The sequence below is a fragment of the Mchenga conophoros genome, linkage group LG5 (genome assembly GCF_057382185.1).
Source record: "Mchenga conophoros isolate Kocher_MC1m ecotype Shallow Benthic linkage group LG5, M_conophoros_male_GT1.1, whole genome shotgun sequence".
NCBI lineage: Eukaryota > Metazoa > Chordata > Actinopteri > Cichliformes > Cichlidae > Mchenga > Mchenga conophoros.
In genome coordinates, this window is record NC_140530.1 from 4,582,740 (window position 1) to 4,607,423 (window position 24,684).

Genomic DNA, 24,684 nt, shown 5'->3' on the forward strand with positions numbered 1-24,684 from the left:
AGCAGTCTTGCAGGTTTGGCTCCAGCTGTTTGATGGCTTAATTAAGAGGTCCAGTGGGATCAGTCAGACATGCTGCACTGCTTGTTGTAGGCCTAAAAACACTCAGTTACTGTAATACATTTAACATAGTTCTCATGCGGCGCCTGGTCAAGCTCTTTACTTTACACTTCACTGGAGACAATGTGGGATCTGAGGGGAAGGCAGGGAGTAAGTGAACTGTATAACAAAGGCTTTCTGATTTTAGATTTTGTAATATTTGTAATATTATTTTAACATTATTTTGTCGTTACTTTGGTGGCATTCTATTTCAATAAGCAATATGCAGAGTCTTTAAAAAAATGTAAAACATTTAATGAGTTGTAGGTAACAACTGTGGCAAATTCAGTCGTGGTGTTATAAGATTAGCTTGGAATCTGGTCAGGAGGTATTACAAGGTGGGCTGAGGATCAATAAAAACAATTTAACATTGTATTTTGGTCCATCGCAGACTGAGCAAGTGTTACACAATAGAGCTTTAAAGACATAATTTGCTGTTGCATTAGCCATCATCAGTTCTGGTCGTGTATTTTCCTACAAAGCTCTGTCTGAAAAAAGAGAGAAGCAAAAATGATAACATAGACCAAGCTAGGAAGCACTGGACATTTTACCTTATTTAAAGGTGTCTCCATTTCTAGATCAGTTTACTGTTTTGAACTGAAAATTGCGGCAAAGTTGACCCACATGTTGAATATAAATATTAAAATAAGTTTAAATTTATAAGTTTAAACTACTCAAGAAGTTAAAAATGTTATTCTACAAACTAAGACAAGGTTTTATTGAGCAGGAGATTACAGTCCAACTTTACCAGAAAAGCAACAACATTAGTTGTTTTATAAGTTTAGAAGACGCTTGGGTATGTTGTAGAAAAGGTTTCTGTTTTGTTTTTAAATCCTGAGACAGTCCTTTGACTTATGCTGTGTAGTGAAAAAGTACTGACATCCTTTATTTAAAGTAGCACAAGTTGTATTTTTTTTTTTACACTATTGATGTAGCAATTGCAATAAAACCCATGGATGGTGCAGTGGTTGGCCTCCTTTCTGGTCTGAAGCCTGGCTGGGATTTTTCTTGTTCTCCCTCTGGTCCTTCTTCTGGTTACCCTGTTTCCTCCCACAGTCCAGCGACAGACTGTACATGTTATGTTTAAGGATCATTTTGTGTTGGGTGGTAAATGGTACTCTCCCGGAGTACTCAAAGCACTCGATACATTATTTGTCAGACTCAAGAGTTGGGAGTTCGTCTTGTAATCAGAAGGTTGCCGGTTCGAGCCCTGGCTTCCAACAGTCTCGGTCGTTGTGTCCTTGGGCAAGACACTTCACCCGCTGCCTGCTGGTGGTCAGAGGGCCCGGTGGCCCAGTGGCGCCAGTGTCCGGCAGCCTCGCTTCTGTCAGTGCGCCCCAGGGTGGCTGTGGCTACAATGTAGCTGCCATCACCTGTGTGTGAATGGGTGGATGACTGGATGTGTAAAGCGCTATACAAATACAGGCCATTTACCATTTGATCGACCTTATTGAGAAATACTAAGTCAACTTAGAAATTAATTTGAAAATGCAATTATCTTGCAGTTATCTCAAAACTTTTCACATCAGTTCCACTAGAACTGGCCTAATGAAACTGATCTCCTGTCCTTCTTAATAAATAAAGATTATTTTTTAAAGTAAAATCCATTTCAGCCAATCAAAGGTTGTAAGGCGCATTACGCCTCCATCTTGGATCCCTGAATGCCGACCCTCCAGTAGTTATTCATCATGACAAGGTACCACTCTGCTCCCTGCCTGAACAACAGTCCCACATGTTATTCCACGCAGCAGATCAACGGAGTGACAGACCGGACAACCCGCCTCCATCCCTGCAAAAACCAACCAATGAGACTACAGAGCGGGGACGAGCCTTCAGCGACATCCTCTCGTTTCTCACTACGCTGAGGCTGTAAGGTACCCTGGCAGTCATGTGACGGCTCCATAGTACAACTCAGTCAGCACTCAGTCCAGTCTGAACTCTTCCTCTGCTGCTGCTGCTGCATGGAGAACCTCAAGGGCAAACTGTGGCTCGTCGAATGCAACGGATAAAACACATCCTCCTCGCGTATTTTGCTCTGGGATTATATTCTGGTTGCACGATCGAGGTAAAATCGGAGTTTTTCTCTCTTTCTTTTCCCCCAGGTCTCTCAGAGCGTGCAGGACGCGTTTCCCTTCCGTGCCATATGCTGCAGCAGCAGGCAGGATGAAAACATGTTTACGTTGAGAGCGGAGACGCGTGCCTACTCATGCGTAATGCGCCGCAGAGTGGGACACTCGGGAAAAACAAAGCACACATATGTATACGGAGGACTTTCAGGGTTCACAGTTTAATCAGTTTGACACCAGAGTGTAAGTGAATGGAATCTGAATGAGTTTTGCTGTCCCATTTTCAGCTGCGCCTGAGAGTCACTGCTGTCTGAAACCCGATGGCGTGGAAGAGTTAATGGTTACACATGTCGATATAATTATTAAGCAAGTACAAATAAGGAGAAAAAACCATCAGCCATAATTACAATTTTAACATATGATTACAAAATATAGCCTTGAAATGTTGCATGTAAGGCGACAACATTTTGTGAATATAAATGCAACAACTTAAATCTAAAAGAATGCTTTTGCGCTGTGACTGATTTACTGATCCTTTATCGTCCCGTAAACACGCCGAACAGGTGATTTACGCATTCAGAGGAGGAACCCACGCTGCTCCTGGCTGCCCCCTGCGGCGTTTCAGGATAATGTTCTCTCTCTCTCTCCCTCCCTCTCTCTCTCTCGCTGGTCCGGGTTCATCCTCGTTCATTCAGACCATACAGGGGCCCCTAAAAAGGGAGGGCAAATAGTGGAGGCAGGGAGAGGGGAAGAGAGTATGACCGACGCTCCTCGTTCCAGGAAAATAGCCTATTTATGAAGACTACACTAGCACATTGTAAAACTATGATAATGTGAACTCATACTGCATACTATCACTCTGATCTGGACACGTGTAAAGAAAGTACAGCCAGCTGACTTGTAAACATAGATCAGATACAGATACAGAAACCAGCCTCAGTTAAGGTATGTCATTGAACCATAGCTCTGTTAAGATATCATGAGAGTGTATCTAAAACTTGAGATTTGTTCCTGTAAACAGCATAGCGATGGTTAGACATAAAAGAACCCGAACTTAAGCAATGTTTAAAAATTCAAATATTTACATGTTTAAAATGGGAAAAGCCTTAAATTGGGAAAAATAAAAACCCTGTGATTGTGTGAATTACACGAAAGATATTGAAGCAGAGATTCAGGCAGATAAAGTCCAAACCTTTGTGACTAGTTTAAACATTAAAAGATCAGGGCCTCCAAAGTTGGCTGAGATTGACACTTTTTTTTAAACAGATTTTGAAACAAATGTTGTAAGTACAGTATTGCTATCAAAGGTCATAGCACACTACTTCAAATCCAGCTGCAATTTTTGATGAACTGCAGGGATCATTTACATTTACACAAATTTTGTGTGGTAGAAAAATAAACCGGGCTAATAATATGTAACATCCTTTAACGCTTGCACACTGGCATAGAAAATTGGGCTCCTCTATTAGTGTATGTGGATTCTTGACAAAATATGGGTGTTTTAAAATGGTTATAGCCAATGTACAAGTACCGAGACAACACAGGGAGAACACTAACTTAGTAGTTAAGCCCTCCAACATTACTTTTTATCAATTCATCTTTTCAAAAGAAACCAAACAAACCCAAAGAAGTTAGCAGAACTAAAAAAAATGGCTTATGAGTTTATGAACTCATCAGAACTCTTTCAGAGTCAAAAATGACCCTGAGTGTTTTTCATGCACTTGTTGTTTCTGCACTCAAACCTAATAAAATGAATCATTTTAAGAAGGTAACACAATTATGCAGCATTGATACAGTTTAGGGACTTCTTTAACAATGAAGACATGGACACACTGTGTATGCATATATTTGTTTGCAGTTTTTGTTTGTTTATATATAATGGTATGCTTTCAGGCTTTGTCAAATGTGCAGCAGCTGCTTGTGGCATGGAGATTAACCGACTTGTCATCATCTCTGTTTATTCTTTTAGACATACTGTTTCCTGTCCGGAGACCTTGGATTGCGAGCGTCTTTCTCCAGCGCTAACACCAGGTGTTTTTGGTATCTCATCCGTGAGAAGTGTGACCTTTGTGACCTGGGTATATTTGGTCTTCTCCACCAGCAGAAGGAATAATTCTCTTGCAAGTCATCCCTAAACACAGACTCTGAGTCCAGAAAGAGACAGTGGTTTGGCAGTATCCAGGGATGGTAGATAACTCCTTTGTGAGTGAAGACACTTTTCTTCTTTACAGCGGTGCTCCAGTGGCCTGCCAGCAATCTGACATGGTCAAGGACTTGGGCTCCTACCAGGTTATGCCGTCACCATTTTCGGAGGAGGACCTGAGCGACTCATCCAGTCCTCGTTCCTGCTCCAGCCCAGACTCCCAGGTGCTGAGCTCCAGCTATGGTAGCAGCTCTAGTGCTGAAAGTCAGGACAGTATGCTGGACCACCTGCTGTCTCAGGCCTCCTTAGGGAGTGCCAACAGCGTTACCACAGAATCCGTGGATCCTATGCCATTATCCACTTTGCTGTGGGATTCACGGAAAGAAGAGCCGTTCAAACGTGAGCAAGTAAAGGAGGAAAATTTTGACTTCTTCACCTGGACCCATGGTGAGCTAAAAGAACAGCTTGTAGGGTGTTTCCAGCCCACGCTGGAAGAGATAGAAGAATTCCTGGAGGAGAACATGGACGTGGTGACAATGAAACAGGAGATCCGAGAGGATTGCCCAGAGTTGGGAGTAACGCAGGAGTCTTTTGGTCTAGAAGTTGGCCTGGAGTGGTGCGTAGAGGCCTCCCCTGAGCCTAAAGTAGAGCCAGAGGCAAAGTATTCTGACCAAACTGTTCCCACTGTCGGCACTGCAGGTCTGGTGGCTGTTGCGTCTAGTGACACCAAAACCACAAGAATTAACCCCACACAGGAGTCCAGCACAGGGGCCAAGAAGGAATCCACTAACAAACCTTCATCTTCAGACAGCGACACAAATGGTAATGGAATGCCGGTCATTCTGCAAGTCCAGCCTATACAGATCAAGCAGGAGCCTACAGTGCCACCACTTACTCCAGCAGCCCATCCCCCACAGCCTGCCCCAGCCTCAGACATCAAAATTGCACAGCTACTGGTCAACATCCAAGGTCAAACTTTTGCCCTTGTGCCCCACATCCTGCCCTCCCCCAGCCTTAACGTCTCCTCAAAGTTTGTACGAATCGCTCCAGTCCCAATTGCAGCCAAACCTCTTGGGCTCGGGGACAGCTCTACTAGCCAGGCATCAGGAATCCTTGTTGGCGGACAAAAATTCCAGAAGAACACAGTGGCGGATCTCATCAAAATGCACAAATGCTCTTTTCCTGGCTGCACCAAGATGTACACCAAGAGCAGCCACCTGAAGGCCCACCTGAGGAGGCACACAGGGGAGAAGCCTTTTGCCTGCAACTGGCAGGGCTGCGGATGGAGGTGGGTACCGAGGAACCGAATGCTCTTACATATAACATAGTATGTTTAGTATGTTTTCTTAGCAGACTAGATTCAAAGATTGACTCATATATACGAGTGATTAAGTGTAACCTGTGTAAAGGTTTGTTTGTTAACACAGCAATAACAGCAGGCTGTAGCAGGCATCTGCATCATTTCATTACTGGCCTAGCTGCAGTAATTTTTTGTCAGTCGGACATATCCCTGTTCATCATGTGTGGTGCAGAGTCCAAGTAACTTAAACCCCCAAAATCCACAATCTAATATTAGTGTTTTAGGTTTAGACAAAAATTTAAAGGGGCATTTCTTAAAAAGTAGATTATGTTACATTTCACATTCAATCTAATTCAGTTTGTAACAGTAAAGCAAAAGATGCCATCCTGTGGTTTTTTCCTTTTCACTAACCCATTAAGCTGAAGAGCTGTTAGTAGCTGCCTTGCAGTCTAGCAAGTGCTAATTGGAGTGATGTGAGGTGGTGGCACCACAGAGATATCCAAGTTGGGTAAGAATAACCATGGTGTCTTTTTTTCTGTGGATGTAAACTAAATCTGTCACAGTGCATGTGGACTGGAGTCACATGGTCACAACATGGATGCCTCCTGTTGAGACCTGACAGCTGTGCAGTTGCTGGGGCAGCATGAGTGTGTGTGTGTGTGTGTGTGTGTGTGTGTGTGTGTGTGTTTTTTCAGTATAAAACAGCAAGAGTTAATTTAGAACCTGCTGTGTTTAATGGCAGAGGAAGAAGGTGGATGTCTTCATCAGTAGGCAATTACTTTGCTAATTAAAGTAAAGTGTCTTTTTGCTTTTATTAACGTGGAAGTCTGTTTGTGTGAATGTGATGGAGTTTGACTCCTGTTCAGAGTTGGCAGAGCTAAGCTGGCCTGTTTCCTGAGGACATCAGGTGGGATGTTCAGGCTGACCTTAAGCTAGTGAAGAGTACAACACTGACTTTATGTCCCATGAGTAAAATGAACTTTTGTACTTTTTAATCAGTAGCTCCAAAAAGGACCCAGAACGGATGGAAAACAGACATGTTTTAACTTAAAAAAAATAGTTCTGCCACTATCTTGAAAAGCTTTTCTTTAAACGTTGATAGTGAATAACATATTCTTGCCTATCTATCTATCTATCTATCTATCTATCTATCTATCTATCTATCTATCTATCTATCTGTCTGTCTGTCTGTCTGTCTGTCTGTCTGTCTGTCTGTCTGTCTGTCTGTCCGCCCGCCCGCCCGCCCGTCCGTCCGTCCGTCCGTCCGTCCGTCCGTCCGTCGGCAAAACTGACTTTTTAATATTTTTAGAAAAGTATTGGAAGTGGAAGTTGCCACTAATGATGACTCAGATCTCAGAGGGTTAAGCTCTTTATGTACCATGTAGCCACAACTACAGCCAATTTAGAGTCACCAGTTAACCCAATATGTGTGTCTTTGCAGAGGTGGGACCAAGTCATTGTTTTGCAAGTCTCAAGTGAGTCTCAAGTCTTTATCCTCAAGTCTCAAGTCAAGTCTCAAGTAATGTCAGGCAAGTCCGAGTCGAGTCTCAAGTCACTGGTGTAAAAGTCCGAGTCAAGTCACAAGTCTTAAACTTTGAATTTCAAGTCCTTTCGAGTCTTTAAAAACCCCCGAAAAAAAGCATGTTGCAGTTATGCTAAATGTAAATATTAGACCATGTAATTTTAAAATCTGTGTTTTTCTCAACACATGACAAAATAGTGAACTTAGAAAATATACACAAATTGTGAAATTGCACCTCTTTAAAATGCAGCTCAATTAAACCTAGCTCCAAGAATAATTTTCACCGACAGTTCTGAGATAAGCTGCATGTTATTCTTGGATGCGGTTGTAGGACCAGCTTTAAAATCGCATGACAAAAATATCATACATATTAAAAAAAACTGTATCACCAACGTAGCCTGGACAACATTTGCTAGTTAGATGAAGTCATGATCTCATCGTAGCATATTTATATGCATATTTATAATCATACGCTTCTTGGAGTGAGTGCATACACTCATGAAGTTTAGTAACTTCAGGTCACTGCAACAAGCCCAGGTACAGTTTACCGACGGATGGGTGCAGGACCTTGAAACGCACCGTGTCGAACGAAAGACCATCGTACGTATCATAAGTTTACCAGTCTCACAAATCGTCGTCATAAATACACATTCCTTAACTGTTTATTAATAGGACCTTTGAGCTCAATGGTAATTAATTAGTAGTGGAAATAATTTCTGGTACCCATCACAGAAATGTAGCAGTGACAATAATATTGTATGCTGTAATCGTACTGGGCAATTAGTGATACAAAAAACCTGTTTTATCCTGTGAATAAAAGTATATGTTTTTGTCAATGTACCATAATAACAGAAGCGAAACACAATATTGTGTCAGGACAATTCACTATTTATGCACAATAAATAAAGGAGCATAGCGCGACAATTTCTGTTCAGCGCCAGACTTGCTTGTAACCTATATCACCAATTATGTTATGAAAATGACGTATTAACTACTAAAAAACACTGACCTTCGTGTAAATGCTTGGAGCAGACTAACCTGTGAGCTGGAGTGTTCTGGGACGTTATATTTGATCTTTGAATGGCTGCAATCCAGTCGCCTCTTTGTTACTTCGGAAACATGGCTCGAACAATTTCTCTTCAACGACGTAATCCAATAACAACCGATCTCTTTACCCGTCGGCTTCCCGTGGCTGTCATGCGACCGGCTATTGTAGTTAATAATACAACGGCTTCTTGACATTTTTGTGTTTCTTTTTATCGCTGTGTAACTGATTTCAATTGAAAGCCTGCGTGCGCTAGTACCTCTTGCCACGAGTTCCCAGAATCCTTTGCGGTTTTACCCCTGAATGACGTCACATTTTCAATCTCCATATAATATGCATGTTAAATTTTATATTTGGGGTGAAATATCAAGTCTTTTCAAGTAAACCGGTTCAAGTCCAATTCAAGTCCCAAGTCATTGGTGTAAAAGTCCAAGTCAAGTCACAAGTCTTAGAACATTTTTTCAAGTCAAGTCTAAAGTCATAAAATTAATGACTCGAGTCTGACTCGAGTCCAAGTCATGTGACTCGAGTCCACACCTCTGTGTCTTTGTATTGTGGGACTACGATTTCCTGGAGAAAAGCCACACAGACAAAGAGAACATACACACATAAACTCAGAGTGTTTTTGCCTCAATGCAAGAGTGCTGTACTCACCACAGTGTAGTCCCAAGTAACACTCCAGTGGAACAGTTTCTGTGGTGTAGCCATATAATAACAACACATAAAAGAAGTTGTGGTCATTTCACATATTTCTGTCAGATCAGGTTGATGTCATATTGACTTTGGACTGAATTGAAAATCTGCACTTTGGATTTGTTAAAATGTGTTTGAATTAGATGACATGTTTTCAAATATGTAATTTTTACAAATCCAAAATATCTTTTCCAGTAAGGACTTCCCAGGAAAAGATTTAAAAAGCATGTTGACCATGTAGAACACTGACGCTAGACTGAACTTACAGCCGGCAACGATAAACAAAAACTGGGTAAAATATTTGGACAGGTCAGAAGCAGAGCCTCTTCAAATTTGGTCATAGCGTCTTTTGCCTTTGAAAAGAATGAACAGTAAATAAAAAATACTCCAACCAGTGTGTTTTTACATAATTTGACGTACAAGAACCAGTCTTTCAGGAGATAACATGCAGTCACTCACAAACTCAAAGCATGCAGGTAGCAGGCAATAAATAATATCTCCTAAAAGCTTTGTATTGTGGTATTCCCAACCTGGCAACATGCCACCAGGCATGTACCCTACAGCGGGACTGCTGTGTCCTGATACATGAGCTGCAGAAATTTGTGCAGTAGTAATCCAGGCAGTGTGTCCCAGCTAACAAAGGGCTCTTGTCTGTACACAAAAGGCAGGATCTAGTTAGGATGAAAGTGTGTGTGTGTGTTTGTGTGTGTGTGTGTGTTTCAGAGAAAAAAAGAGAAAACCAGTGTGTGTGAAACCCACTGTATGTGTTGGGATAAATGAGGGGGCCTCCCAAAGGGTGAGGGGGGCAGGTTGGGAAAATTATTAAAGTAGCTGCTGATTGAGCCGAGACGCAAAGACTAAGATTTTAAGAGAAAAACGGGAAAAACATGTTGCTTATATTGTTAGCTTAACTGTTGTCAAGACGGTGGGAGAAAAAACGAGTTTTGCACACAGTCACTTGAAGGGAGCAGCAGTGAGGAAGTGAACAAAGACAAAGTGTTGAATAGTTACCATGACTGTGGGTTAGGAACGTCCAGGCTGCACACTGCATGAAAGGGAAGAGCGGGTATCAGGCAGGGTTCCTCATATGGACTAGGAGGAACAGGGAGAACGGTTAAAAGAACAAATGAATGCAGTACAGTGTATAACACGGTCACTCTAGATATAACTACGTTTACAGTGTAAAGAATTCAGATAAGGTTCACCCTGTTTTTGTAACGCAAAAACTGTGAAACCAAATTGCATACGAGAGACTTCAAAGGTAACATCTGCTGGTTTCTTAAACTACTACTAGTGTAGCTAAAATGCACCCAACCCTAACTCTCTTAAAAGGATCGCTAGAGACCTGGTGGAGTTAAGGAGGTAAGGTGAGTTATTAGTAGGTCGTGATGTCATCTTAACATGCCTCTGTTCATCCCTGCATTCAATAATTACATTCATGAATATGCCTCAAAACAAATGACGTCAGACAAGCAGTGCATAATCTTTATCTCATTGGCTGAGTAGGGTTTTTGTGGTAAAGTTAGCTGTGAGATTTGATTCAAAATAAAAGAAAGTTTTCACTAGTGATCTGGAACCTGATTAACAACACAAGGCTCCAAAAGGTTAGGTCAGCCACAGACACAGCTGTTCAGTACAGTGTGTGCCAGGCATGGGTTTGGCATTAAAATACTGATTCCTAACACTGGGCCAGAAACGAAGACATAATACAGAAATTCTCTTTACGAGAAGGATCCAGGTGTCTGTTTTCTGGCTGAGTTAGACAATAGAATGATTTTTCCCAAAATTATTTGTGTTCTTTTCAATTTGAGTCAGTGCTGGAGGAACATAGTTGGATAAACACTTGGCTGGATACTGTGCAGCCCTCTAATTCAAGGTTAGAAGGAAACAGACTGTAGAGGGCTGCTTTTAATTGTTTCCCTTTCTCACAAATGTCTTAACCCAATCTTTTATTTCTTTCTACTGCAGTTTAGTTCAAGTATGACAAATATAGATGTTGTTTGCTCTAAAGAAGAGTAACTACAAGCTGAAATAAAACCAAAGTTCATTGCAGGCAAAAAAAAATGGACACAACATTAGAAATCCTGTCACTGTTTCTCTGATGCTCTCTCACAGAGCAGCAGATCCGAACCAGATGTTGGAATGTCAGAGCGATAGTGTTTCATCTATGCACGCCATGTAAAACTGTTTGCTGATCAGATTTGGGTGCACGTGGTTTATTGAAGGATATCATATGATAAAATTAGATTCAGACTTTGGGCTCTGTTCATGTATCAAATATCATCCACACAACCAGCCCTGCGATGAAGACACTGTCTGCCACTACACTAGGGATTACTCGTGCCTTGATTGTGAAATTATGAGGCAATGCTGATATTTATAACCCTAACCTTAACTTTGTCTTGTTGGAATATCTGATTTTGAGCTGGTACAGTAGTCAGTGTGTTCAACTTTGAAAACCATTTTTATTTCTGTGTCAGGCACGTGGTTAGTCGTGGTTTAGAGGTTCGGATTGGTTATATTCATCTTTATGTTTTTATTCTTTGTCACTGCTAGAATAACTTTGCATGACTGCACCTGTCATTCCTTTTAAGACAACTGATTGGCTGCTCCGAACAAACAGCAGGTGCTTGGGCCTTCTGTGCCATAGCTGTTTTCCTGAGAGTAAATTTTTAGGGATATGTCAGTGAGATCCTACAGATCCAAGTGTAGAAAGCTAAACAAAGTGTGTATTCTAGCTTTTTGTCCACTAAGATTATTTATACCCATTTAAAACTTTGGTCATGTACAATATGAGTGGCACAGTATATTTGATTGAGCACACTTAATTCATAAACTAAACTCCAGATATAACGATGGCAAAAAACAAAAAAGTTTGAACATTACAGAGAAGATAAGTATCTACACACCGTCTATCCTACACATAGAGTTTGAGTTTTGCTGTGAGTCTGCTGGTCTCTGTCGGGGACTCGGCAGACACTTCTGCTCAGTAACTAGTCAATTACATAAGTCACAGTGTGGACTTTATCTACTTGTTTCAAAGAGTTTTTAACTGGCTAGATGCTGTGGTTGGGCTTGGAAGGGTTTCATTGGCAGGGTCCAGTTTCTTAAACTGCTGTCAGGTGTTGCATGCAATCTAACTTACATGTGTGCAGCATCATTTTTAAGCTCTAAGCTTCTTGTGCCTGCCAAGCATAGAGGGTAGATTGCATTTTAGTCTAGCTTTTTAAATGTTGCTCCTTAATTATAGGGCACAAGTGTACCAATTCATCATGCTGTCAAGTCACCAGAGTAACATCTGGGAGGCAGAGCCCAGCTGGGGACAGTCAGTTTCAGAGAACTAGGGTGCTGGGAAGAAACCCTGGAGCTGTCATCCTCGTGACTCCAGCCAAGTTTCTGTTTGTCCAAATGAGTAAGAAGGAAATGAGTTGAAGCATCAGCATTTGAAGCATTCTTGCTTGTGACCAGATAATGATGCAGTTGCAGTAAAAATCTTGGGATTGGCAAAAACAAGTTTCTAACTTAGGTAGTTTCCAGAAGTACAAGGTAAGAGACAAGGGCGTTATATATCGTTTTTAAATTTCGTGCCTTGAAATATCCATGCTCATTCAGATATATTTATGTTGTGTGCCTTGCAAGTGTTTCTTTTTGTTCAGAGCTGCCAAGCATACCGAGTTCCATCAAAAAGAGAACAACAGGTCTGGGTGAATTATGCAACTAGGTAGACAAAAGCGAGGCAGGATTTCCCTGAAACCACACGCGGCTGAAACAAACCCATACACAGACCTGGACAGACTGTCCTGGTCTTTTGACAACAAACATATTTTGTGATTTATTGTTTTTTTTTTAACTGTCAAAGACAACGGGCCCATTCATTTAGAGCTGAACAATCCCTTCTTCACTCATTGTGTTTCAACCCTCTCAGGCTCAAATAAATCTTTTTGTTGCTAATGCACAACCAAGTCCTGCAGTGGTACTTCTGAGTAAAAAAACCTCATAAAAAAGTATGTGCGGTAATCAAGTTGTTAGTTTTTAACTGTTGCAAATCGGCAACGCCTGCCTTGAGAGGGTTAAGAGTCAGCTCCCACTGGAGCTCACTGGAAAACCAATCGAGGCAGGTTTGTCAGGTTGGTCCTCAGTCTTATTCAGCTGTCTCATGGTCTTAATCATAACCCGCAGCAGGTGGAGAGCAGTTTTCTGAGGCTGCAGAGTAGAATAAGGCTGCCAGCTGCTGTCCAAGACTGTGTTGAAATCTGTTCATGGGATGAGGAACTTACTGAGAAGGAAGCTGATTTCTGTTCTGTTATTTATTGTCACAAAATATATATGGTGTTACTTTACTGATCTCCTTTTATACACCCTGCACTCACATGATAGTGCACGTATATACATGCAAGTTCACTGCACACAATCTAATTTTGTAGGAAACAGCCACACCTGTAAAGCAAACTAGTGCAAAATTGTTCAAGACATTTCCAGACAGTTAAGAAAAGTGAAGTCTAAGGTCACCAGATTTGTGACCTGTGCACGCACCGCCACCTCTCTCGGTTTGCCTTTGTTGAATTCTGAAACATTTCTGTTCTTCTTTCAGGTTCTCACGTTCAGATGAGCTGTCGCGTCACCGGCGGTCCCATTCGGGGGTTAAGCCCTACCAGTGTCCTGTATGTGAGAAGAAATTCGCCCGCAGTGATCATCTGTCAAAACACATCAAAGTCCACCGTTTTCCTCGAAGCAGTCGGACAGTCCGCTCAGCAAACTGATGCTCCACCTGCTGAGATTACTGGGATCACTGGGAATCCTTGGAACACCCTCGTACTATATCAGTACTTTTTAAAATTCTTTCCCCCCCTTTTTTTTGTCGTGTCATCAGCAAGTCATCTGGAACATGTGAGTTGAAGCAAACCTCAGTTGGCGTTAGAGTGGTCTGGGATTGTTATTGTAAGAAACCAACACGCTTACCATCCTGTCTGTAATCAGCTGAAGGTTGATGTCGGTGCTTTGGTCGGTTGTGCACTGTTCTTATCACCTGCCTGAGAAGAAAATAAGATAAGCTTATTTCGGTTCAGTCTGGATTATGTGATACGTTTGGTAATAGCCTTGCATTTCCATTCTAACTGGATACAGGAGCTGCCATTTATTTTCCTGAAAGCTGCTAATGTCTCAGACATGTTAAATTTATGCAATGTTTCAGAAGTGAAACTCACTTGGATCCTCATCAGCTACTACCCGAGTCGTAGTTACTTTTCCTTGGGTCCAGAGCGCTTTCTCTCAAGGTTTTGTCCTGTTGTTTTTGCTGCCTTGCACCACTGTTAATTGACTAATAACTGTGGATAACTTTCTATTCAGCTTGTGTCTGAAACACAATGAGGGAACTGTTTTACTGACGTGGACATGAACTACTGATTGCATAACAAAAGGAATAAAACATGATAAGCTATCAGGACTCCTCTTACTTTTTACAGGAACTTTGTAAACTGATGTAAAGAGGAGAGCTAAAAAGTGACAAACTCAAAGGTTAAGTGCACAGTGATTGTTAAAACTGGCCTTCTGATCAGTGTTAAATGTTATTTGTTGAATTTTAAGCCAAGTCATGTCTACCTGCTTCCTGGTCTTCTGTTTGTATCATAGTTTAAGCCTTACTGTAACAAAAACAAAATCATTGTTGGAGCTTCTCATTGCAATGTGCTGTTTGACTGTTCACAACAGGGCCCTGAACTAAAATTGTTGCCTACATCTGCTAGTTTTACCTGATCTATTACTTTGCTGATGACACAATTTCTGCCTCGACTCTGCTTTATCTGTTACTCGAAACGCCCTGACGGCCTTCCACCTCAGCCAGCGAGTATCTTACCTTGAGGGGATGAATGAATTCCCACACACCATGGTGCTGACCTGCCATGAGCTGGAGAATGTGGTGGCAACGTCCCCAAATTTTTGAATGTTTTTATTTCTCTCGAACATTATTTGCTGTGTGTACAACAGCCCGTAGGGGTGCGACTATGCCGTCCATGTATAATTCATGTCTGTATAGTGACAACATGCAGGGGTACACAACATTGTACATCATTCCTTTTATTCAATTTTGAATTTTTAATGCTTGTGTCAGCACAGGCGTTTTATCGCATCCTATGAATGTATGTAAATATACAGGCGCGCACATCGCTGCATCCAGGAAACACACAGAGACTATTCTGATGATTTATAGTTTTCAACCCTAAATGTGTACATAACATTTCAGTACATATGGATATATTATATATTTTTCCTTTGTTCTATCCAAGATGCATTTACAAATAAAAGTGAAAAGAATCAGTCATGTATTGTTGTTTTTTTTGCTGTGTATTGCTGTGTTTATTACTTCAGGAGAGAACGGTGCTATTTCTGCAAACACACACATCCAGGTAAATATACTAATTGTGAAACTGAAACTGAGATGAAAATTCAGGACGGATTCTTTTCCAAGTTTCCTGTCGTACATCTAAATCTGTGACTTCAACGCCTTACTTTATAAGTATACCCCCAAAGCATTATGGGAAGTGTAAGGCAGAGGTAAATTTCATCTTGTTCCTGCAAGTCAATAAAAAGATACAAATATATTTTAATGCTTTTTCTATATTCTTTGTATATTTCTGGTGACTCGTTTAGCTGTTCCTTCTAACCGTACTGAACCAGTGGTGACATACACCTGGCAGTGTTGGTATATTTATTTTGGCTTAACCCAAGTTTAGTGTATTTTAATTAGCAGGGATAGCAGGAACAGCCTGCTCTGTTATTTGGCAGTAACACTGTTCTTGGGCCATGAATGAAAAGCCAGAGGTGAGAAGAATCGCACAAGACCCCAGCACAGAGCAGAGCAGGCATTAGTGATAAAGGGATGTAGCAAAAAGCAGAGTTAGCTGGAGGTGGGTTGCAAAGCAGCCTGTAGACTATGGACAGGATAAAGCACTCTAAATAACACCATTTGGCATTTGTCTTCCTGCGCTTCCTTGTCATTTCAATACTGCCATTGTTCTAGGCATGCTGAAAAACGACACTCTGGGTGGCAACAACTGTGCCAGACAGAAAGTCTCGTGGGACAGTGACCTGATCTTGAAATATAGAAGGCACTGCAATCAAGTCATCCTAAATTTAGACAACCATTGGTGCTCCCAATGTTTAGTACCTGGAGTAGTCTTTCTACAATAAATAGTATAAAAGAAAGCAGCATGCACAGACCTTCCACTGAATACTGATGAATTAACAGAGACATCTGATGTCTTACTCTAACAGTGTCCTCTGCTAGCCAGAAAATAACCATGAACTAGACCATAGACACCACAGTCTGCAGTCCTTAGTAGAGCTAGCTGAAGAACCACTAGGTGTAATTTATTGGCATTGTGCATATGAACCCATGACAAGGATAAAAAAGGATGCATACAAGCAGGGCTGAGTTCTGGTTTTACGGTCTGGAAAAACTGCCTGGTTACTGAACATGACAAATGAGTATTTTGTATCTTTCCACTTTATGATGAAAGTCATAAGCAGTAAATGAGGCAACTGAATGATATGTGTCATTTATCTCAGAGGAACACAAAATGTATTTGTTAAAAAGATTAAATGTGAACAATGAGTGTTTGTGCAAGCTTTGTTTGAAACTTGTCTTACTGGTAGTTACGAGGAAGTCTTACAATGACTCACTTGCTAAGCAACCGCACAGTTGTAAGTGTGATGGCCAACAGATGTGTTCTCGACTCTGTGAAGAGGATATCCTGATGAATACCTGGTGCAGCTGCCAAACCTTCACAGAAACACAACAACAGGTAGACTGCAGATGAGAACATGAGTGGGGAAACATTTTTCTTGATGTGTTTCAGAGTGAACCTTCTTCTGGTGAGGTCACTATGTTACACATGACGATGTTGAGATAAAGCCAAGAAGGAGACGTTCTCTCTGTATCCCTCCGATCCCTGCATTACTGTGCAACAGTATTGAGCCACTCCCCATTTCTTCATATTTTGCTAGGAAACCAACCACTTCCACTTTGCCAACCTCATTGCTGACATCACTGATCTAGTCCAGTCATGTTTGTTTGCTTGTTTATTTAGAATTTGACCAGCAGAGTCTACAGTTTCCATAAGCTGGAGATGGATTGTGCAGATGTGCAGGAGGCAATGTGTTCAAAGCACATGGGCAGGGATTAGTATGAGCTGCCTATTGTATGATTATTTCCCGTCTAACAGGAAATGTGGTTCCTGAGGTACTTCATGTTGCATGCTGAGCAAACAGAAACATGTGTACAGAACACACGGGAGCACAGCCAGTGAGCATGTCCTGGTTTAGTCCATTTTCTCACTTTGTTAAAAACGGTAATTTAAAAATTAACCTACATGTTGTGTTTAATAAGACCTGAAACTAGGCATGGGGCACCCAATTCTAACTTTTCAAAACTGTCTCGAGCTTCCAAAGTGCAGATGATTTGGAATACTGCTCCAAGTGTGATTCCGAACACACAAGTCGTGTGCTCATGGCTAACTGAGGTTTTGAAAGGTAGCTTACCTTCTGCTTCTAGCCAGGTGCCAGGATTCCTATTTTTCATGAACCAGACTCATTTGGACCGGGCCTAGTAATTACTGTCTTTCATGCTACTGGTTTTATTTATTACAAGTGGGCACACGCAAATGTATAAAAGAATTCTTAGCTTATTCAAATTATTACTGACACATAGATGAAATGAAGAGAGAAAGAGAGAGCGGTGTACTCGTTTAACTTCATTTAATTCTCTCTGTGAATGGAGCAGAAAAACAAAACCTGCAGGAACATTCAGGTCTAACTTTATCTATTCTGCTTTAAACAGAGAAGTTGCGCCCCTGGGCGCCTCCTGGGTGAGGTGTTCCAGGCATGTCCCACCGGGAGGAGGCCCCGGGGCAGACCCAGGACACGCTGGAGAGATTATATCTCTCGGCTGGCCTGGGAACGCCTTGGTATTCCCCCGGATAAGCTGGAGGAGGTGGCTGGGGAGAGGGAGGTCTGGGCCTCTTTGCTTAGGCTGCTGCCCCCGCGACCCGGCCCCGGATAAAGCGGATGAAGATGGATGGATGGATGGATGGATGGTTATTTTCTTGATCTATTGTCAGGCGATGATGATGATGATGATGATGATTAGCATTATTTAACCAGCTTATTCTGGTTTAGGTTTAGTTCTGCTCGTGTTTCTTTTTTTTTTTTTTGTCCCGTTTGGATCTTTAGCCATCAGAATTGTTGTCTTAAGGCCAAGAAAGATGCCAAGCGGATTTATTTTACCAAGTGGATCATCATGGCCTTGCCATATTGGTCCATTTGATTGACTGTGGAATATACGAGGCACAGGTACACGCACACGCAGGTTGTTATTGCCAAGTTCCACATTTATTCACACGTTTCACAGGTTTATGCTTTTCACATAGACTGATAGCTCGTTCCCAGCTGACGTGTGTCGTTTTTTTCATCCCGCCACCGCTCTCCGTTTCACCATAAAACAGGGGAGGGAAAACCATCGTCAGTCCATAATCACCATCAGCTGTTCTTACCGGCGTCTCCCGTACCGCCCCGTTGAGCCCACTGCACCACTCCTCCCCTGCAGCCGCGCCCGGGGCCCCGCCTCCGCCACATTGACCTTTATTATAATTATGTATTTATTTTATTTTCAGCTGCTACAAACGGGACAGACATGACTGGGGGATAGGACAGGGAGAAAGAATGAAAGAAAGAGAGGGAGAGAAAGAAAAACAGAGGGGAGAAGAGACGGTGAGAAAGTGGGGAAGAAAGAAAAAACAAACAAACAAAACACCTGGATCACCTGTATGGATAAAAAAAAACAGAAGAGAAAGCAAACAATAAAAGAGCAACATAATAAAAACAGCACCATCACAATAAACTAGCTAGCAGTAGATAACAGTAAATACTAAATATTAAACGATATTGTGCAGCACGCAAGATAGACAGCGCACAATGTGCTTTGAGGCAGCAGCCAAGAAAGGTGTAGTCCGCGTCTGTGTACACCTGTGTGCATACCTGTGTGGATCAGCATGCTTGTATTCCAAAGGTTTCGCCATGTAACGATCTGCTAGGGAGTGTGGGGAGCCACAGCCCCGTCCCCCAGGGCATGAAGCAGGTATGGAGGAGATCCAGGCCCCAGACATCCAGAGGCCCCAGAGTACAAGGACCCGAGGAGGACCACCAAAGGGGGGGAACCGTGCCACCCTCTTGGGAAGAGCTGAGTAGAGCCCCAAAGGAGAGGTCACCCAGCAGCTACGGAGCAGAGGCCAGAGGGGGTTGCAGTGGCGTGCCCGCGGGCTCTGCCGGCAGCCAGCTGTGCCAGAGAGGACCGAGCTTCAGGCCCAGAAGCCTGAGGCCTGAGGGCACCGCACCCCCCGGAAGGGGCCCAGCCGGGCCACAGGCGCCAGGCCCCGCAAATCGGCCACCAGGAGTGAGCCGGTACATACATGAGCGCCCAGCCCCAGTCGACAAGGACCACCAACACACCAACGTCTGAGGGCATCAGCCACTGGCAGGGAGTGTGGTGAGGGGAGATAGGCCTCCGTACTTTAGAGGGCCTGAGATGTACCCAGAGAGGTTGAGTCTAAGACCCAACCTGACATATAGACACAGACGAACAGGCGCACGCGGACACAGACGTGCATTCCCACCCCATATACACAACCAAATACTCGGCACTCACCCAACGTGTAGACAGACACAAATAGACACTGCACAGACAGTCGCACTCCCCAAACATACTCTATATCCCAGGTCCAGGTACCCCCGCCCCCAGAGGGGCAAGCTGCACCTAGACCCAGGAGATGTAACCCTTCTCTCTGGGGTGGAGGCAAGCGGACCACCTCCTTATCTGCAGTAGCAGGGAGGCCCCGCATCCCAGACCCCAATCTGACGGCCAGCACCTCCTCCCAGCCCCCCAGCCCTGACGGCTAACAGAACCGGGGTGAGTGAAGACCTCAAACCTCACTACGCCCGCTCATATGTAGTGTTGCTGTGTGCTGTTCTAAAGTGCATTTAAAACTCAGGAGAGCATGGTACTAGCTTCCTCTCAGAGAGCAGCACGACTCTTCCTGAAAACCCTCAGTGTCTAAATGCATTTAAAATTGAGGGTAGGGCACCAGCGCCAGAGGTGGGTTGGAGTACACCGACCCTCCTCTGGATGCTGTAAAACGTGCCCACCCCCAAGGCCCTATATGTATGTGTTATGTGAGAGTGTGAGTAATGTGGATGTCTAGGTTGCAGAATAAAATTGAGGCACAGGCGGCCAGAAGGGGACAGAGGGGGAGTGCCTCCCCTGCACCCTGGTGACATACCTGCACCCCAAGCCCTGCATGTGTGGGTGGGTGTGGTAGAGCGGGAATAGGGAGGCAGCTGAGGATGGGGAGGGAAGAAAGGGAGGGGCAAGCGGCCCCTCCCTGCGGCCAGCTCCCCCGCTGACCCCAGTAGGCACCCCCACACTCTGGAACCCACCAGGGCAAGGGGGCCCAAGCCCATCCGGACCGGGGCCGGCAGCAGCAGCACCGCCCAGCCCCACAGAGTCCGGGGCAGCCCTCCCGACTCCACCCCAGAGAAAACTGCACCCACCCCATCATCTCCCAAACTACACAAGACAATAGACACCCAGGTTGAGTTCATTCTCCACCTCTCCTATATCTCTCCTCCACCTGCAGAGTGAGCTCCTGTAGAGAGACCACCTGCAAACATATAACAACCTCCCCACCAGTTAGAGAGCCCCCTACTTGGGCTGATGCACCAGAGGTCCCCTGCACTGGAGCTGAGCCGCCCACACCCACCCGCCCTCAGCTCCGGCGACACAACAGCCAGGACCCAAGCCCCCAAGGCCCAGCCAGCACCCCAGACCGGGGGCGGAGCACCCCCAAGCCTCCACGCCCGTCCCGGACCCACCCAGGGGCAGCCAGGCTACCAGACCAGTAACCAACGTCCGCCAGCACAGACCCTCCCCCATCTCCGCTGCCCGTGTTTCTTAGTCTGCGTCTTTGTGTATTGTTTCCTGTTTTATTTTGAAGGATTATGAATTATGTCAGTGTGTCCAGCTTCGCTCCCCCTGTCTCGTTAGCCCTAATCTCTCCCAGCTGTGTCTCCCTCCTGTTTTCCATTCCCTGATTACTCCCCTGTGTATATTAGCCCTGTGTTTGCCTTTGCTCAGTGTCGTGTGGTACCCTCAGATCCTGCCTGTGTGTTTCCGGTTCTCAGTGTTCATTGTTCTGTTTGTTTTGTTCATTACCAGCAATAAAGCTGCGGTTTTTGAAATCCTGTCTCCACAAGTCCTGCATTTGGATCCTCACCTCCGCCTGCCCGCACCCAGAGCCCTGACTGAACGACGCGACCATAACATGGATCCAGCGGACTCTGCTCACCTCGAGGGAGAGGTGGATCTTGCTTGCATCATCGGACTGATGAGTCGCATTAGCCACGCCTCAGATTTGCGAACATTCTCAGTCGGGCTGAGTGCAATAGAAGCCATATTTGACAAAAATCCCCAGCTCTCTATAGCCTTGGAGTTCAGCCGTTCGCTGACCCAGGCTAAGGAGGCAGTCAAAGCCCGGGAGCTGGCCCAATTCACCCTCATCTCCCCATCCACACCGCCTCAGTCACAGCGAGCAAGCCCTCTCACGCCGCCGCAGCGGACGGAGCTCTCTTCAGTACCGCTGCAACAACTGCAGTCGCAGCATCAGATTCCTTCCTCCCTCACGTCTGCTTCCGACCACCCGTCACCTGCCTCATGTTTGGCAGGAATGTGGTCGGAGGATGAGGGGCCGGTCACCGTTGCTCCGATACCTTCTGTTTCCTTTGCCGCTCCCATTTCCAGGAGAAAGCGGCGTTCTCATCATCACCGCCCCTCACCGTAGCCGGAGTCCAGTTCCTGCTCCAAACGGCCGGACGTGGTGAGTGAACAGGACAGTTTTCACCCAGCTTCTTCCAAGCCAGGAATTCTAAGCTCAGAGCCAGTAAATCCAGAGTCAGTTAACTCTGTGACTGTTAACTTCAAATTGGTAACAGTAGAAACTGATGATCCTAAGATGGCTGACTCTGAGCATTCTAATGATCCATTCTTTGGTTCTTCCAAGTTTGAGATAATTCAGGAGTCAGATGATCTTATTTCACCAGAGTTGAAAGAAGATTTTTGTTCTGTAACTGAGCGTGGGGTTTCTGGATGTAATTCCTGAGCCACCTGTTTCTGGATTAGTTAATGGTACAAGGTTAGCTTCAGTGATACAAAACAATAGCGTGATTTCTGATGCAGGTAACGTGTGAGTCAGTTAGGAAATGTTTTGATTTGGACAAAAGTAGACTCACTCAGGATATTAAAGATGCTGCTCTAAAGACAATTTCTCCAACTGCTGAACTAAACATGGACAGTTGAATTTTCCAGCGAAATTCCATCTGTGCTGTTCAGACTACACCTCATGACACTGTTGTTGGTGTTACTTCACCCATGTGTTACGCGGCTCACCAGCCAGTTCATTCTGAGGCTGCCTGTGAAAAACCTCATGTTTCCATAACCTCTTTTGAGTTAAAAATCACAAGCCCAGAGTATGTCTATTCAAAGACTGTTTGTGTTGCTTGTTGTGAACTCTTCAAGTCTGTGCATTCTGTGACTGTCCAGGTTAAGACCAACAAGGTGTCATCTGCTGTTAACAAGCTGGCAAAGGAACTTGGTTTGAGCACTGCAGAGTTGGTTGCTCAAGTTAAAGTTTCGAGTTCCCTCGATGTTGTCTGTATAACTCTGTGCGCCATGCTTTTCAGCCAGTAGTCCTGGAAACTGTGGGTGTAACTTCCCAGGCTGCATTTTGTAAGACTGCTTCACACCCAGTTTATTCATACACTGCTTGTGTGAATTCTCCAGTGCCTGTGAATGCTCCTGAACTCACCTTTCCTAACACTGCTAATGCTTACCTGGACGACTTAAAAATAGCCTGCCATAAGTCTGTTTCCAAAAACCATAAACCTGGTTTTTCCCATAACTGTTACTGCTTCTATGATCTGCTCTCCGTCTCCCATTCCTGTTCCCAGGGCAGCTTGGGCCTGGCTTTTTCCCTTGCACCCATACCAGCTCCTCGAGTGGGGGTGGTTGAGGTCCAGCTGGTCCCTGCTTCAGTTCCCAGGCTAACTGAGGCTCCGTTCATCCCTGCACCCGTACTCGCTCCTTGGGTAGGGATGGCGGGCGCCCAGTCTCTGCCAATGCCTGCTCCGGCTCCCCGGGTGAGCGCAACCGTGCCCCTGCCGACTCCTGCACCCATTTCGGTTCCTCGGGTGGAAGCAGCAGAGGCCCAGCTAGCTCCTGCACCCACACTGGCTCCCAGGCTAAAGGCAGCCAGAGCCCAGCTTGTCCTTGTACCCGTATCTGTTCCTTGGGAGGGGATGGCTGGTGTTTAGCCAAGCCCAGTACCCGTACCTGTTCCTGTTCCCCGGAGGAGAGCTGCTGAGAGTCTGTTGCCTGCTCAGTCGCAAGTTCAACAACCATCATCACGACCACCACTACAACTTCTGTTTCAGTCAGCTGCCCAGCCGGAAGCTCAGCAATTAGTGCAACTATCTATTCAGCTACACTGGTCCTGCATCAGTTCCTGCTGGAAGCTCTAAAGAGCCAAGCCAGCACTCCGCGGCTCCCATGCCACTGTCTGTCTCTGCTGGCAGTTCAAGAGAACTGTTTCAGCCGTCCACCTCTGCTGGAGGGTCCGAGGGGCCTGTCCAGTCGTCTTCTGTTTTAGCTGGGGGTTCAGGAGAACCCAGCCAGCATCGTGTCAAGTTGGCTGGGGGTTTTGGAGAGCCCAGCCAGCATCAAGCTACGTTAGCTGGTGGGTCCGAGGAGCCAGTCCAGCATTCCACCTCGTCAGCTGGGGGTCCTGGAGGACCCAGCCAGCACATCCTCATGTCCGCTGAGGGCTCTGGGGAGCCCATTCAGCCACCACCTGCTTCACCACCTGCAGCTGTCACACTGCCGTCTGGTCCCGCCGTTGCCACGCCGCCCTCTGATCCAGCTCGGCCTGTACCACCTCGCCTTTGCCAGCCACTTTCCAGGTCTCTAGTTGGACGTCATGGCCATCGAGGGCGGCCTCCTGAACGAGTTCGTCGCCGTGGCTGGCCTCCGGACCTGCTTTGTCACCGTAACTGCATTCTGCGTGGCTGGCCTCTGGACCTGTTCTGTCGCCACTGCTGTCCGCACGGCAGGCCCCCTGAACTGACCTCCAGGTTGACTCCCTGAACTTTTGATTTGTGGACTCATGATTAGGGATGGGTATCGTTTAGGTTTTATCCGATACCGGTGCCAAATCGGTACTTTTGAAACGGTGCCGGTGCTTAAATGGTGCTCGAACCGGTGCTTAAAGAATGGAGAACACAAACTTTGTCCAAAAACCTCTCATGTTCAGCTGTTTTTTTGTAAAAAGATAACAATGTTAGCCTTTTCTGCAGCTATGGGGCATATATGGTATCACTCTTGGCTGGAAGCAGTGCTTAAACAATGGGAAAAAAACACAAACTTTGTCCAAAAACCTCTCATGTTCAGCTGTTTCCCACTTTTTCTTTGGTCATTTTAGCCTTTTTGTCCAGGGTGAAGGGAGTATCTGCCATCAAACAAGAAGACAGCCGCATGTAGCTATGATGATGTTTGCTAGTTCACCTTACATGCATTAATGTAATAACGTGGTTAGCCTACTCAACGTAAATTACACACAAACAACATTAAGCTACTCACGCAGAGAAGAACGGCTGCTGCTGCATCATCATCCGTCATCATTTCTGCTACACTGGCAGGGCTAGGGGCCAGGACTCTATTCTTCG

General features: G+C 44.7%; 1 protein-coding gene across 1 annotated transcript; it reads left to right on the forward strand.

Moving 5' to 3' along the window:
* The first annotated feature begins 1,906 nt into the window (after window positions 1-1,906).
* Window positions 1,907-15,180, forward strand: klf15 (Kruppel like factor 15). The gene is made up of 3 exons (XM_085272865.1): window positions 1,907-2,161; window positions 4,132-5,593; window positions 13,457-15,180. The coding sequence occupies exons 2-3, from the start codon at window positions 4,347-4,349 to the stop codon at window positions 13,623-13,625; spliced, it is 1,416 nt and encodes a 471-aa protein (XP_085128991.1). The 5' UTR covers window positions 1,907-2,161; window positions 4,132-4,346; the 3' UTR covers window positions 13,626-15,180.
* Window positions 15,181-24,684: the final 9,504 nt, after the last annotated feature.